This window comes from Vicia villosa, unplaced genomic scaffold (genome assembly GCF_029867415.1).
Source record: "Vicia villosa cultivar HV-30 ecotype Madison, WI unplaced genomic scaffold, Vvil1.0 ctg.000700F_1_1, whole genome shotgun sequence".
Taxonomy (NCBI): domain Eukaryota; kingdom Viridiplantae; phylum Streptophyta; class Magnoliopsida; order Fabales; family Fabaceae; genus Vicia; species Vicia villosa.
The window spans coordinates 397,871-411,131 of NW_026705315.1; the positions used below are offsets into that span (position 1 = coordinate 397,871).

At 34.6% G+C, this 13,261-nt stretch overlaps 1 protein-coding gene across 1 annotated transcript; it reads right to left on the reverse strand.

The window, feature by feature from the left end:
* Positions 1 to 11,017: 11,017 nt before the first annotated feature.
* Positions 11,018 to 12,719, reverse strand: LOC131630584 (zinc finger protein ZAT9-like). The gene has a single exon (XM_058901364.1). It carries the CDS (start codon positions 12,374 to 12,376, stop codon positions 11,279 to 11,281), a length of 1,098 nt encoding a protein of 365 aa, XP_058757347.1. The 5' UTR covers positions 12,377 to 12,719; the 3' UTR covers positions 11,018 to 11,278.
* Between the last annotated feature and the right edge of the window lie 542 nt (positions 12,720 to 13,261).

Genomic DNA, 13,261 nt, shown 5'->3' on the forward strand with positions numbered 1-13,261 from the left:
TCTATTATGGGGAATTAGAGAAAATTTCCTTGGAGAAAATCACCATTCTAAACTTGCAGAGGAAATAAGAAGTTATCATCATAGCAAACGAGTTAACATGCGGGGGATTTTAGTTCAAAAATCAACACAAGGTGAAAAAGAAAATCCAACAGTCAACTATTATCTCAAAACTTCTTGGTAGAGAGCGACATCCTCTGGATTGATCATGGCAACGACCTTTGTACTTCAAGCTAAGTGAGCAGATCAAGGTAAATTTTAATTCACAGCTTACCCCAGATAACATGGTCCATGAGAGGAATCTCTTCAAGAGGATTCATAGAGATCCTTGGCATCATAAAGACTTGGAATAATCTGCCCTAGATCAACAGATTCTTGGATAGATTTGTCAAATCTCGACATAACTACCCCAGATTAACTGTACTTGTCACATCCTTTTGCTTGATAGAGTCTTCGAGCTTTGCCCCACAAGGTAATCAAACTCGTAAAAGCGACAAACTGAAAAAAAGCAACATGTCTCTGACAATGTTTTAGTTTCCTGCTAATGATCAGATGTAAAGTTCCTGGATGTCAAACAAATGTTTACAAGCAGAAAAATGTTTATTCTGAGAATGATAATTAAAATGCAACAATTATGTAAGTCTTGAAGTTTTTTTTTAAAAGATGTCGCAAAACCTTGTGAATGCATCACTGGTTAGGTATGACATTGATTTTTATTGTTTTTTATGCATATAATACCAACACAAGTTTTCAGCATAACTGATAGGAGTCAGGAACACTTTCTTGTTTTAAGCATGCTTTCGAAATAAACCCTGCTTCAATTAGGACTTTTAAGGGTTGTAACGTGGCCTGGTTCACGGTTTTCAAAAAAAAGATTTTTAGGCTCAAAGTTTATTTAGCCCACCCCATCTTCGTGATGTTCTTCAGTCCTATGTTCAGTTAACTTAACATGAGTATTCAACTCTCAAAAGGATTTTGTGCCATTAAGGGCCCAATGAAGCTTTCTTGGAGATAGCAGTCACCCTTTTTGTCTTCATATTTGCATTCACACGGATTTGTTCTTTGTTGAGGACTTTTGAGGGTAGTCCCTTCTTTTCACTAACTTTTGCCTGGACTGATTCTTTTGAATTGGTCATCCAGCGGGATGCTCTAACTTTTGCCTAAGTCGTTTATTTCCAAGTTTCTGACTTAGCGAGCTTTTTTTTTCTTTTTTCTTCCTTTTTTCTTTTTTTTCTTCATTATTTTGATTTGAACAAATCGTGTGACATTTGACTTTGTCTTGACTTGCTGAGAGGGTTGTGACTGCCTCAGTCCTTGGTGGATGAAGGATAACCATTGTGGTTTCATACTTTTCCAGCCTTTTGATGCGCGAGGAATAACCATTGTGGTTTCCCATGATCCAACCTTTGATATGGATATGACATTATTGAGACTTGGATGCATAATCCTTTTTGAAATATGAACACTCGGTCAAATTAACTGAACACTACCCTGCCCCAGGTTAAAAGTTAAGGTTTTTTCGTTTAGAAAATAAACTCCTACTTCAAGGCTCAAAGGGGTTAACAAGGGATTATCTTCCTTATATCTTTGGTGTTTGGGAAATTGAAACAATGCATGTACATCATCAGTAGGGTTTTATTCAAAAGCATACAACCAGAAACTTTTGTGTTTTCAGATCATCATCCTCCCTCTAATCTTTGCATAAGCAAGAGTTTGGCAAAAGCAATTGGTATCATAATACATAAAAATAAATAAACATGAATGAAACGAATGGATTACCTCAAGACAAACATTATCATTGTATTAGCATTAGCATTCAAACACAAACAAGTTTCTACATGCAAACAGTGCATTGAAAAACAAGAAATATTACAAATGAACAAACAGTAAGAATACTAAAAACTGAGAATGCTCTCTCCATCTGGGTTTGTGCTGAAGGAAACATCTTTTAAACTTCAGGGCTACCACTAATAGATCTTCATTCATGCTTTGGCAAAGGATTGAATTGAACAGAAGAACCAACATCTCGGAAAGCCAAAATACCAGCATGAATTAATCTTTGAACTTCATTTTTTAGAGGCCAGCCATCCTCTAAGCCATGTCCAGGAGCATTCTGATGAAAAGCACAAGTAACATCAGCATTGTACCACCTTGGGAGTTTCTCGGGAACAGGAGGCGATGACCTTATCTGAACCAAATTCTTACGAATCAAAGCAGTGTACAATTCAGTACAAGTCATAGGGATGGGATCAAAATTTCCCTTTTGAGATTGATTTTGCTCGTTTGGTGGAGGAGCTTGTTGACGGATACTCTGCTGATAATCTGGCACTGCATGAACTGAATTGGATACAGGGATGATAGGGGAAACATGCTGACGTTAATGATGGTTGATTCCTCCCATGGTTCTCTTCTTTCAAAAGTCATTACCAAACTTCTTCACACCAGCTGAGTTACCTTCTTCAAACAAACATTCCTTTCGGACATCTTCTTCTAGAAGCACTTTCATATCCGCCTCTTCATGGAAGTTAGTAGGTGTACTGACTACTATCCCCTTAGGAAAAGATGAGTTAAGAGTTTCAAGAAAGACCTTTGCCATCCTTTCTTCCTTCATAGGAGGATTGACTTGGGCAGCAACTAGAGCCTCAATCAGAGCAGTCAGATGCTCCATACCATCCTTCAGAGTAATCACCTCTTCACGTAGTTCACGAATCTCTTGCTTAATGCTTTCCATTTCTTCTTAGCACAAGTGTTGTACTGATGATACCAGGAGAAAGGAAATAAGGCTCTAGAAAAAATTCTTTAGAAAGCGAGACCAAATGTAGAATGATGCATGCAATGCAGATGATTTGTTTTTATTTTATTTTAATTTTTGAGTTTCAAGGAAATTAACATACTAACTTGTAGACACTCAAACATTGGACTAAAGCTTCGATTAAGTTATCATCAAAATCAGTCATCCATTTTGGTGGATTAGAATTTTCACCCCATCAACACCCAAGATCCATTGAGTTTGATGAAACTTATGATGTCTACAAGGAAAGACCTCTAAGTTCCTTGAAAATCAAAAGAAAAAGAGTTTTCATGAATGCATGGTTTATGCACCAACCACAACCAAGAGCATGCAAGGTCACATAAGATCATAGTTCAAAGGTTCGACGTCACGAGCATGGAGCCATGGGTCTACCCAACCACAAAGCGTGTACTAAGGTGTTTTCGTACCTGTAGAACGGGTTCTAAAAGTTCCCGAGGTATGAATTCCATCTCGAGAATATTATTGGCTTAAGCAGTTGACTCACCAACCAACAATATTCTAAAGAGAAACTCGCCCGAGTGTAGTATCGCGTGACAACCAATTAGGACTTCACCCAACTAGTCTCTGTACTACGTCCTAAAGGGCTAAGATGGGTTAAGGGGTTATAAGGTCCTCAACTTTACAGACCCAACCAAAATTAACAATGCTTTCACGTCTGACTCGTTCAACACTATCACCTTTAGCCAAGCCATTCTCCACTGAGTGGTGGATCTCAAGTCAGCTTACGAAGGAATAACTCCACATAAGCCAAAATGACTATACCAACCACCTATCTTGATGTACTCAAGTCCGAGTATAGGACTTATCTCACACAAAGGAACCACCAAGCATACAAAAAAATAAAAAACAAACAAAGCAGACAAAGCACACAAAAATTCATACAGGTAATAATATATACAAATAAACAAAATTAGGCTTAACACACAAAAAACTGGATCCCCAGTGGATTCGCCATTTTTCTGTAGCGGGGAAAATCTGAGATCAAAGCCATAGGATTGACTTGACTCAATATTTCAGTGAAAGTCTCCACTGTGTTTTATTATTTCCAAAGGAAAAGGGAAAAGAACGAAAAAAACCCAAAGTTGGTTTTTTAAAACAAAAAGAGATCTTAGGTACAGGTGTTGATTATACAAGGGGAAGGTTTTAAGCACCACTCATATCTGTGGTACGCCATAGGAACCTTTTTGAAAATTTGTGTCATGTGTACTAAAAAGGGTTTGTTTTATTTTTAAAATAAGCTCAACAAAGAACTAAGCCTTATGCCTACATACCTTCTCGGTGCAATGGAGAAGTCAGAGCTAATGTAGTTCCACTTAAAAGGGAAAACGTTTTAAAAACCGAATAAACACTTCATCATCGTCGGAGAGAAATACTCATCCATTGATCTTGAGCATGAGAACAAACGAGTTCTTTGCATCGCAAGTGAAAGAAGGGCTCCAACTCGGATGGAAATCATCGAGTATGCCACTTTCTCTCTCACGCGGAAAAGATCTCATTATATCAATCAATTTCAAAATCATGGGGTATCGCAACTCGTTACAACAATTAATCGTGTCTAAACTTTTGAAGAAAAGCCACTAAGGGAAAAAGATATTTTTAAAGAAAAAGGTTTTAAAAAGGGTTGCAAACATAAGAAGGTTTTGGAAAAAGGGAGAAGATTTTGAAAATCTAAGAAGGGGAGGAGATGAAGAGGCTATCCTAATGCGTAAAATAAAATCTAAGGAAAGAAACGGTCTAACCGAAAAAGAAGAAGCCAACACTTGACATTAAGAGTCAATGTAGATTTCCCATCCTTTGGACTATCAATAATAAACCAACACATTACCACTTAGGGATCCAGATGAACTTATTATCTTTAGCACCACTTTGCATTAACCACATTAAAATTCTGACGAAAATCGGGCAGAGTAACGGCTGTTTTTGGGTAAAATCCTTATCATAATGCCTTGGAATTAACCATCAAGTTCTTTCAAGGAAATACCTGCACACACAAACAGACAACAATCCAATGCCAGACAGGCAGAATAACGACAGAGTAACAACATAATAATAGGGTCCAGAGGTACTAAGTCCATAAGTCCAAGTCTCGAAAATGCTCGGGATAGTAACCAATAGTCCATAGGGCCTTAGGTGTTTTTTTAGATTTGTGTTATTTATTAGTGTTTTAGCACAACAATAGAGTATGTTCCAAGTGGACAAAAAGAAAATAGCGGAAACATAAACAAAACGTCCAAATGGACAAAGAGAAAATAGCGGAATGTAAACGTCCAAAAGGACAAAGAGAAAATTGCGGAAACATAAACATGATGAAATGTTAAAATAAAGCAATAAAGCGAAAAATATAAAGAGCAATATAATAAAATGCAGAAATTAAAGTTAATTGTTAGATGTTAAAGATAACCATCTTGAAACTTGTCAAGTATGTTATCAAAGTTAGTAGTAAAGAACGATGGTGAGTGAAGGATGTTCTCGGATTTAAATTCAATGGAAATTTATCAGAAGCTTGATAAAATCATAGTGACTATACGATAAACTTCCATAACTCTTAAATCAACCGCATACAATTCTCTTCCATGATTGATCTTTTTTTATTCGGGACACGAAATATTACGCTATGTTAAGCAGGTCGCCAAGTGATTTATGTAGAAATCACCTTACAACGAGGTCGGTCAAAACTTTATGTGCTAATGCATGCGAGAGAAGTGATATATAGATCATTCTCTGAAAGCAATACCGCACGAAAAGAAAAATAGGGAGCGATCTCGTCTTTACCAAGAATCCATAAGAATTCTCAAGGTATCAAAGACTTTCATCGATCAAAATAAAAAAGAAATAAAAGAAGAAACCACATTCAAAAGCTCCTTTCATCCGTAATTGCAATCACTTAATATTGCGGATTTGGATTCTCATCCTATCGACGCCCTAAGTCCATTGATATTAGAGAGAAATTAGGCCTCTAACTTGTGATTCAAAGAAAATATCAAAAGAATGGAGTAGAAGATGAGTTAGAACCAAAAACAAATAAAAAAGGCAAAAAACACATTCTGCTCAGCTGCAAATCGATTTGCACAGAGTGTAAATCGATTTGCATAACTCTATTTTCAAATCCGCGCAGTTTTTCAGTTATGTAAATCGATTTGCACCATATGCAAATCGATTTGCACAACACAACTTTTCAAAAAAACAGCAAATAAAGAGAAGAAAACTTGTTTAAACATAAAACCAAACACCTTGTGATCTTGGATCAATTTGTGCACGAAAATGTATCAAGTAAACAAGCAAAACTCAACAATGTAGCACCAAAGATGCATCAAACATAAACAACAATGGATCACATCTTGAATTATGGAAAGGATCTAGAATTTTACCAAATCTTTCACAAACTTTGAGTCTTCTTCAAGAACGCACAACCACAAGCCTTGATCTCTCACAATTGATGAAGAAAATAGTGTTCAGATGGAGGTTTAGCTCAAAGTTAGTGAGGTTCAAGATGTAACTCACTAACTTTTATGGAAGAAGAAAAGAGCTTTGAGTGAGGGGTTTGGAAAGGATGAGGAGACAAAGAGCAAGAGTTTCTTTGGCTTTTCAAGCTTGAGAAATAAAGAGGGGGAAAGCCTCTATTTATAGGATTTAGGCTTGGGATTATTGGTGGTTTGGAGTTAGGATTGGAAAATATATTTAGGTTTGGTAAATGAATTTTGAGCCAAAATTATGATCCAATGGTCTTGATGTGATCACATGAGGGTTTATGATAAAATGATGTAGGAAATCAAATATAAGAACTAAGTCATGCTTCCCACACTTGCAAATGATGTCATCACCTTTAAAAGCTGAAATTTGCCTTCATTCTTCAAAATTCGCACTGGTGCAATCGTTTGCACTATTATGCAAATCTATTCCACTGCCTGAATTTAGTGCAAAAACAGTTGGTGCAATCGATTGCAATCTTATGCAAATCGATTGCACAGGAAACAGAATGCCCATCTGGTGAAAATCAAGTTGGTGCAATCGATTGCATTCTTATGCAAATCGATTGCATGCTGAAAAATGTTGAAAATTGCTTCTTTTGATGGATATCTTGACTTGGTACCTACAAAACACAAACATACAAAAGCACAAGGCAATATTTTTGGTATTTTGGTTAGTAAAACAACATATACAAACTAAAAACATTGGTGCTCGATGATTCCCTTGCAGATGAATTGAGCACAACATCACAAGTAGAGTTCTAAGTCGAAACTTCTTGATTGATGATTGATATGCGAATGATGTATGATCTTAGGGTCAAAAATTGGGGTATGACACTTATCAAGCTTCTTTGTAGGGCATCTATTCAACAAGTAGGCTATTGTAGAAACGGCTTCACCCCATAGCTCCTTTGGCAAGTCTTTTCCCTTTAATATGCTTCAAACCATATTCATTATCAAATGATTTTTCTCCTCGGTAACACCATTCTTCTATGGCATATAGAGTGGCACAACTTTATGCACTATCCCCTCATCATCACAATACTTCCCAAACTCATTAGGGGTATATTCACCTCCACCATCCGTTTTGAGAATTTTGAGTTTGTGACCTCTTTTTCGCTCAACCGTGGATTTGAATCTTTTAAACTACTCAAATAAATCATCATTTCCCTTTATTATGTATATCCATAGTTTCTTATTAAACTCATCAATAAAAGTGATAAAGTACCTATTGCCACTATACTAGTCGACTTGAATTGGCCCGCAAACAACAAAGTACACCACCTCAAGGTGATGTTCGGTCCTATGATTTGCATCCTTTCTGAATCTACTATTGTGTTACTTCCCTTGCACACATTCATCACATATCTCAGATGGAACAATGATTTTTGCCAACCCACTTACAATACCATTCTTTTGTAACGCGTCGAGGTCTCGAAAATTTAGATGCCCAAGATGGTAGTGCCATAATCACTCTTATACATTTTCCTATGTAGCAAGACACTTATTCTCCATCACCTTCAACTCTATCTTGAAAGTTTTATTGGCATCCATAGGCGCTTTAAAGACTAAAACCTCATTTCGGTCCAAAACGCATAAAATCTTGTTTTCCATGTGAATCATATAATTATTCTAAAGAAATTGGCCATTGCTTAATAGCTTACATTTGATTCCTAGAATGTATATCATATCTTTGATCAAGAAAGGACCATCATCCCTTCTCATGATTAAAACATCACTGACCCCGTCGGCCGCTAAAATGGTATCGTCAGCGAATTTTACCTTATTCTTCGTGGATTGGTTGATTTTGGCAAACCAATCCTTTCTACCTGTCACATGTGTTGAACAACCAAAATCCAAGTACCACTCATCACTTCCTCGGACTTTATCTCGAACCGTTACCGTTACATTTTGCTTTGAATGCGTTTCTGCAGCATTTTTCAAACTACTGCGTTTGTTGTCCAGCAACTTGCAGTTACTGCTACTGCTGTACAGTAGCTTATTACTGCCAAAATTCTCCTATGTGATCATAACCCGAAGCGTGTTTTCATCATCCACCTCCTGCCTTGCAACCTTACCCTCGTCACTTTGATTTTCTCTTGGTCTCGCATTATAATCTCTTGCAAAATGATTAAGTCTATGACAATTGTAACACTTCACCTTACTCTTGTCAATCTTCTTGATGTAGTTACTTTGACCACTATCTTTGGAGATGCTCTCCCCCCTTTTCCCCATCTAAACCTTCAATTTTTGTGGATCTTTTCCACCAAAATTCTGGAAATTTGACTTCCCTCTCGAAGCCCATTTTCATTTTTGATCTTTTACTCTTCTCGTTGAACCGTGTTTGTAAAGTAATTTCTACTTTAGCTTTATCGTAGCTTCTTTCATCCACCCATTGTTCATGATCCTCAAGGGAGCTTTGAAGCTCATCTTGCTCAACGTCGAAAGGTCTTTCGACTCTTCGATTGCCACTACAATATTGTCAAATCTTGACGTTAAAGAACACAAGATCTTAAACATAACATTTTGCTCCAAAACAGTTTCTCTGCAAGACTTGATTTGGTTCACCAAACACGTAATTCGCATTACGTAATCATTTATTGTTTCCTTCTCTTCCATTTGAGTCAACTCGAACTCCCCCTTATGAATTTATAACCTCGCCACCTTTGCTTTATCAACCGTTGCATAAGATTTTTCTAAGATCTCCCAAACTTGCTTCGCTGAATCGTAATCGCCAACTTTTTCAAAGTTGTCACTGTCGACACAAGAATGAATCAAGAAGAGTGTCTTGTAATCCTTATGAGCCTCTGTAGCTTCTGCCCCAAGTGGTGTAACTCCATTCTTGATCACCTTAAGAACATCTTGATACCCAAACAAAAATTTCATTTATTTGGACCACTTGTCATAATTCTTCGAATCAAGAATCAGTAGGTTAGTGGGAACTCTATCATTGGAAACGATATTCATCTTGGCAGCTGATTATGGATCAGAACCAGGTATGTCAAATGTCGGAACATACATATTTTATGGTGAATCAATGGAGGAAATGTGTTAATTGGAGAAGATGGAATGAATAATGAGAGAGAGAGAGAGAGAGAGAGAGTGAAAATGAGAGTGAGGAGAAAATTGTGACAACTGGCATTAACTTTTAATGTTACAGTACATAACGTATTTACACAAGTTGAGTAAAACAAATGGAATACAAAACAACTTAAAAAATAAGCCAAAAAATCCAAACATGTGTTCGTAATTGGTTACGGTAAACATGGTAACCGATTACGCCTACTTATAACAGAAGCCATAAACGTCTGCTGTAACCGGTTACCAGCTCGATAAATGTTTTTTCCAACTTCTAGAACTGTATATTTTTTAAGTTGTTTCCTCTAATTTGCTCTCATAAATTTATCCAACACATTGGAATTACTATGTACATCCAATAAAAAAGTGCGAGCAAAACGCGAATGTCCAATAAATTAGGTCTGTTTTATCATCCCTAATCTTGAGTGGAGCTACGGTTTCTGATAATAAGGAGTTTTTGATTTTGAGAAAATTGTCAGGTTGAAGGAGAAGAAGGATTGAGCTTTTAGGTCAACAGTAACAAAATCTTCTTTCTCAATCACCAAAGCATTTATTAATGAGATCACCTATTAGCTCTCATCTCCAAAAATTTATCATTCCACTACAAATAAATGCGCGTAACCTAATATTTCTACTAAGAATCAAAATATTAATTTTTATTTTATATATATATATATATATATATATATATATATATATATATTAATTCGTATTTGTGTGTTTGATTTATTCAATAAACAAAAACAGTATTTGATGATGAGAAAAAATCTCATGAGTGCATCACTAATGACATGACAAGTTTAAAGTCAATCCTACTAATTCGATAGTTTGTCTTGTTCTAAAATAAGTATGTCTGTGCGAAAAATAATGAAACAAAAAGAAAAGGTAATATACATTTAAAAAAATGAAAAATATTAAATAGATTAACAATTCATCTTGTAATCTCAACAAGTTATGAAGAACAACGTAAAAAGTTGAACTGAAAAGTAAAGAAATATACATGGAAAAAATAGAAGATGAGGAGATAGAAGTTTCTAAAGTTTTAAAAAACAGGGCGCGACTGAAGAAAAAAAAACGAGACAATATTGATAGATACCAATACTGATAGCGTAGTATATTTGTATTTGAGAGAAATAATAAAGAGTGATGCTATTCTTACACTGCTTTTATATACACCGGCACACCATGTAAGCAAAATCCTTTTCCAGCTTTGTGCAAAAAAACAAAGTTGAATAAATTACTTTTAAAAAATTAAACTAGTAGATAGTATGCATACACATACGGGTGTAAGTGTAAAAAATAGTGTACAAATATCTTTTTCCAATAATAAATTGTAATTAATTCACCGGCTTCAAACAATGTCATTGTATTATTTTCGACTGAAATCGTAAAAATCTTTCTACGATAGCAATTTTTTTTAAAACCTTGGAAGTTTTTTTCATGTAGAAAATGATATTGAAAAAGGTATCAAACTTTTACAACGTCTTAGAGAAAATATCATTATATATTAAGAAGCATTAGAAACAACATTTTCTTTTCATGAACTGTATAATGCTCTTGGAAGTCATAAGTGGAAGTTACTTTTGTATATTAAAATAAAACAACAAATATGAAAATGACTTTGGTGTTTTAATATTCTTCATCAATGAAGTGCACAACAGTTACTTTGTATTTGCTTGGAAGCTATAACAGAATAACATAACAAAATTGGTTCCTCCATTAATCAATGACTATAATTTGTTACATATAATTCAGAACTGAATTACAGTTCAAAATTGAAATAATTCAAGAATTATTATACTTATTATAATATTGTATAGAGTAACTTTTAAGTATAACAAAATTTGCAAAACATTATTAAAATAAATAAAATAAAAAATTTGTTACCTTTTGAGAAAGGAAAAAAAAAAACCATCCATGATGTCTAATGAGTTTTGACAAATTCAGCATCTGAAACAGCAGAATTCTCAATTTGACTAACCTCATCTTCATCAATTGGTGCAGGGAGGTTAAGATCTATAACACTTTTTCCAACTTTTTTTGTACTAAAAATTGGAATTGTTGTTGATGTTGTTGATCCATGCATCACATGTGTTCTTTTGTGTCCACCAAGTGCTTGTCCCGAATTAAAAACTCGAAGACAAACCGGACATTCATGAACTTTCTTCTCGACAACATCAAATTCGGGCGATGATTCTTCTATTGTTATGTTTGTTTTAATCTTCTTGTGACTCGCGCGGTGTCCGCCTAATGCTTGATATGATTTAAACACTTTGTTACATGTTTCACATTTGTATTTTCCTTTGCGTACTTTGTTGTTACTCTTGTTCACTTTTATTAGCTCTTGAGATTCATCACTCTCTTCTAAAGATCTATCAATTTCTTCCTCTTCTTCATCTTCTTCGATCTCAGGATCCTCGTCATCATCATCTATTTCTTCTTCTTCTTCTTCTGCGTACTCCTCGTATTGCTCATTTTGTCTATCCCATTTGTCTCTTGACAATTTCATTAGACAAAACGCAACATCTTCTTCTGTTGTATCAGAAACCGAACTACCCGGTTCATGATCAACAACGGAAGAAGAGTCATTTTTATTTAAAAACTTCACTTTCTTCATACTAGATTCATTATAATACTTTTGATCAAAGTGACGGATTTTCCATACCCTTTTAGATCTTTTGCGAGTCGGATTGTTCTTCGACGATTCACTTTCACTTTCTACATCTTGAAGAATCACCGAACTTGTATCCACCGGTGGAAAAGAGAACTCTTGATCTACAAGACGAATGCTTCTCTTAGGATTCTCTCTAAGACCATAACTAAGACCTTTTTCATCGTCATCATCTTCGGATGACGATGAAGAAGATGAAGTTGATTCACCTTCAAAACTAAGTTGAATCATTCTTGACGAATCTTCTTGTTTTGTAACAAGAAGATTCATCATGTGAGATCTCATGTGACCTCCCAATGCTCTTCCATTGTTGAAGCTTCTATTGCAAAGTTTGCACTTGTATTTGTCCATGAAATATGGTGAAAGGAAGAAGAAAGAGAGGAAAAATAAGAGTTAACTTTTGTTGTGATTTGGTTTTGTTTTGAGAAAGAGAAGAGAGAGTATAGGAACTATAAAAGGAGTAGGTGACAAGCATTCCTCTTCACTAAGGCCAAAAATAAATATAAAAAATAAACGTAAAAAAAACATAAAGAGTGAAACCTGAATGAATTTATTGATATTTAATTGAAGATGGACATGCAGGAAGTGAGAGAAGAACATGTAACATGCAAGGATTGATCGTTTCTGTATTTATTTTACACTCAATCTTTCTTCTTTTTATTGGTTTTTTCAATATATAACACTTTTTTACTCCCATAAGTATCTTATTTATTATTTATTAAAGTTTATTAATCACTTAAGTCTAACCATTAAATTTTATTTTGAATAACCAATGTTTTAAGAGTAATGCTAACAAGGAAGTTTAAGAAATTATGCATTGGTTTTATTAAAAATTAATAATTAATTTTTTTATTATTTTTTCAACACAAACTTTTTATTTATAGATTTTTTAACATAAATTCTTAGGGTTCAATTTAGTGTTACCTATATTTTAAATATGAGAATGAATTGGGTACTATATTTAAGTTTAGAATTTTGCTAAAAAGAAAAACATTACTTTATCTTCTAAAATACGAGTAGGGATCTCTTATCTTATAATCAAAATTTTGGTTTCCAACTCAATTTCAGATTTGCATTAGTGTGATATTTTTTTTGAAACAAAGTTTTATAGTCTATTATAGTTTTCTCTAACTCAAAAAATTATTCTTTGCAGTTGAATATAGATGATATTTGATTTTTTTAATAAAAAAAGTTAGTTTTGTAAACAAAAAATATATGGAGGATGATTTTGTAATT

Excerpts from the sequence above, each read along its gene's own strand:
- LOC131630584 (XM_058901364.1), bottom strand. The coding sequence starts at position 12,376 with ATGGACAAATACAAGTGCAAACTTTGCAATAGAAGCTTCAACAATGGA.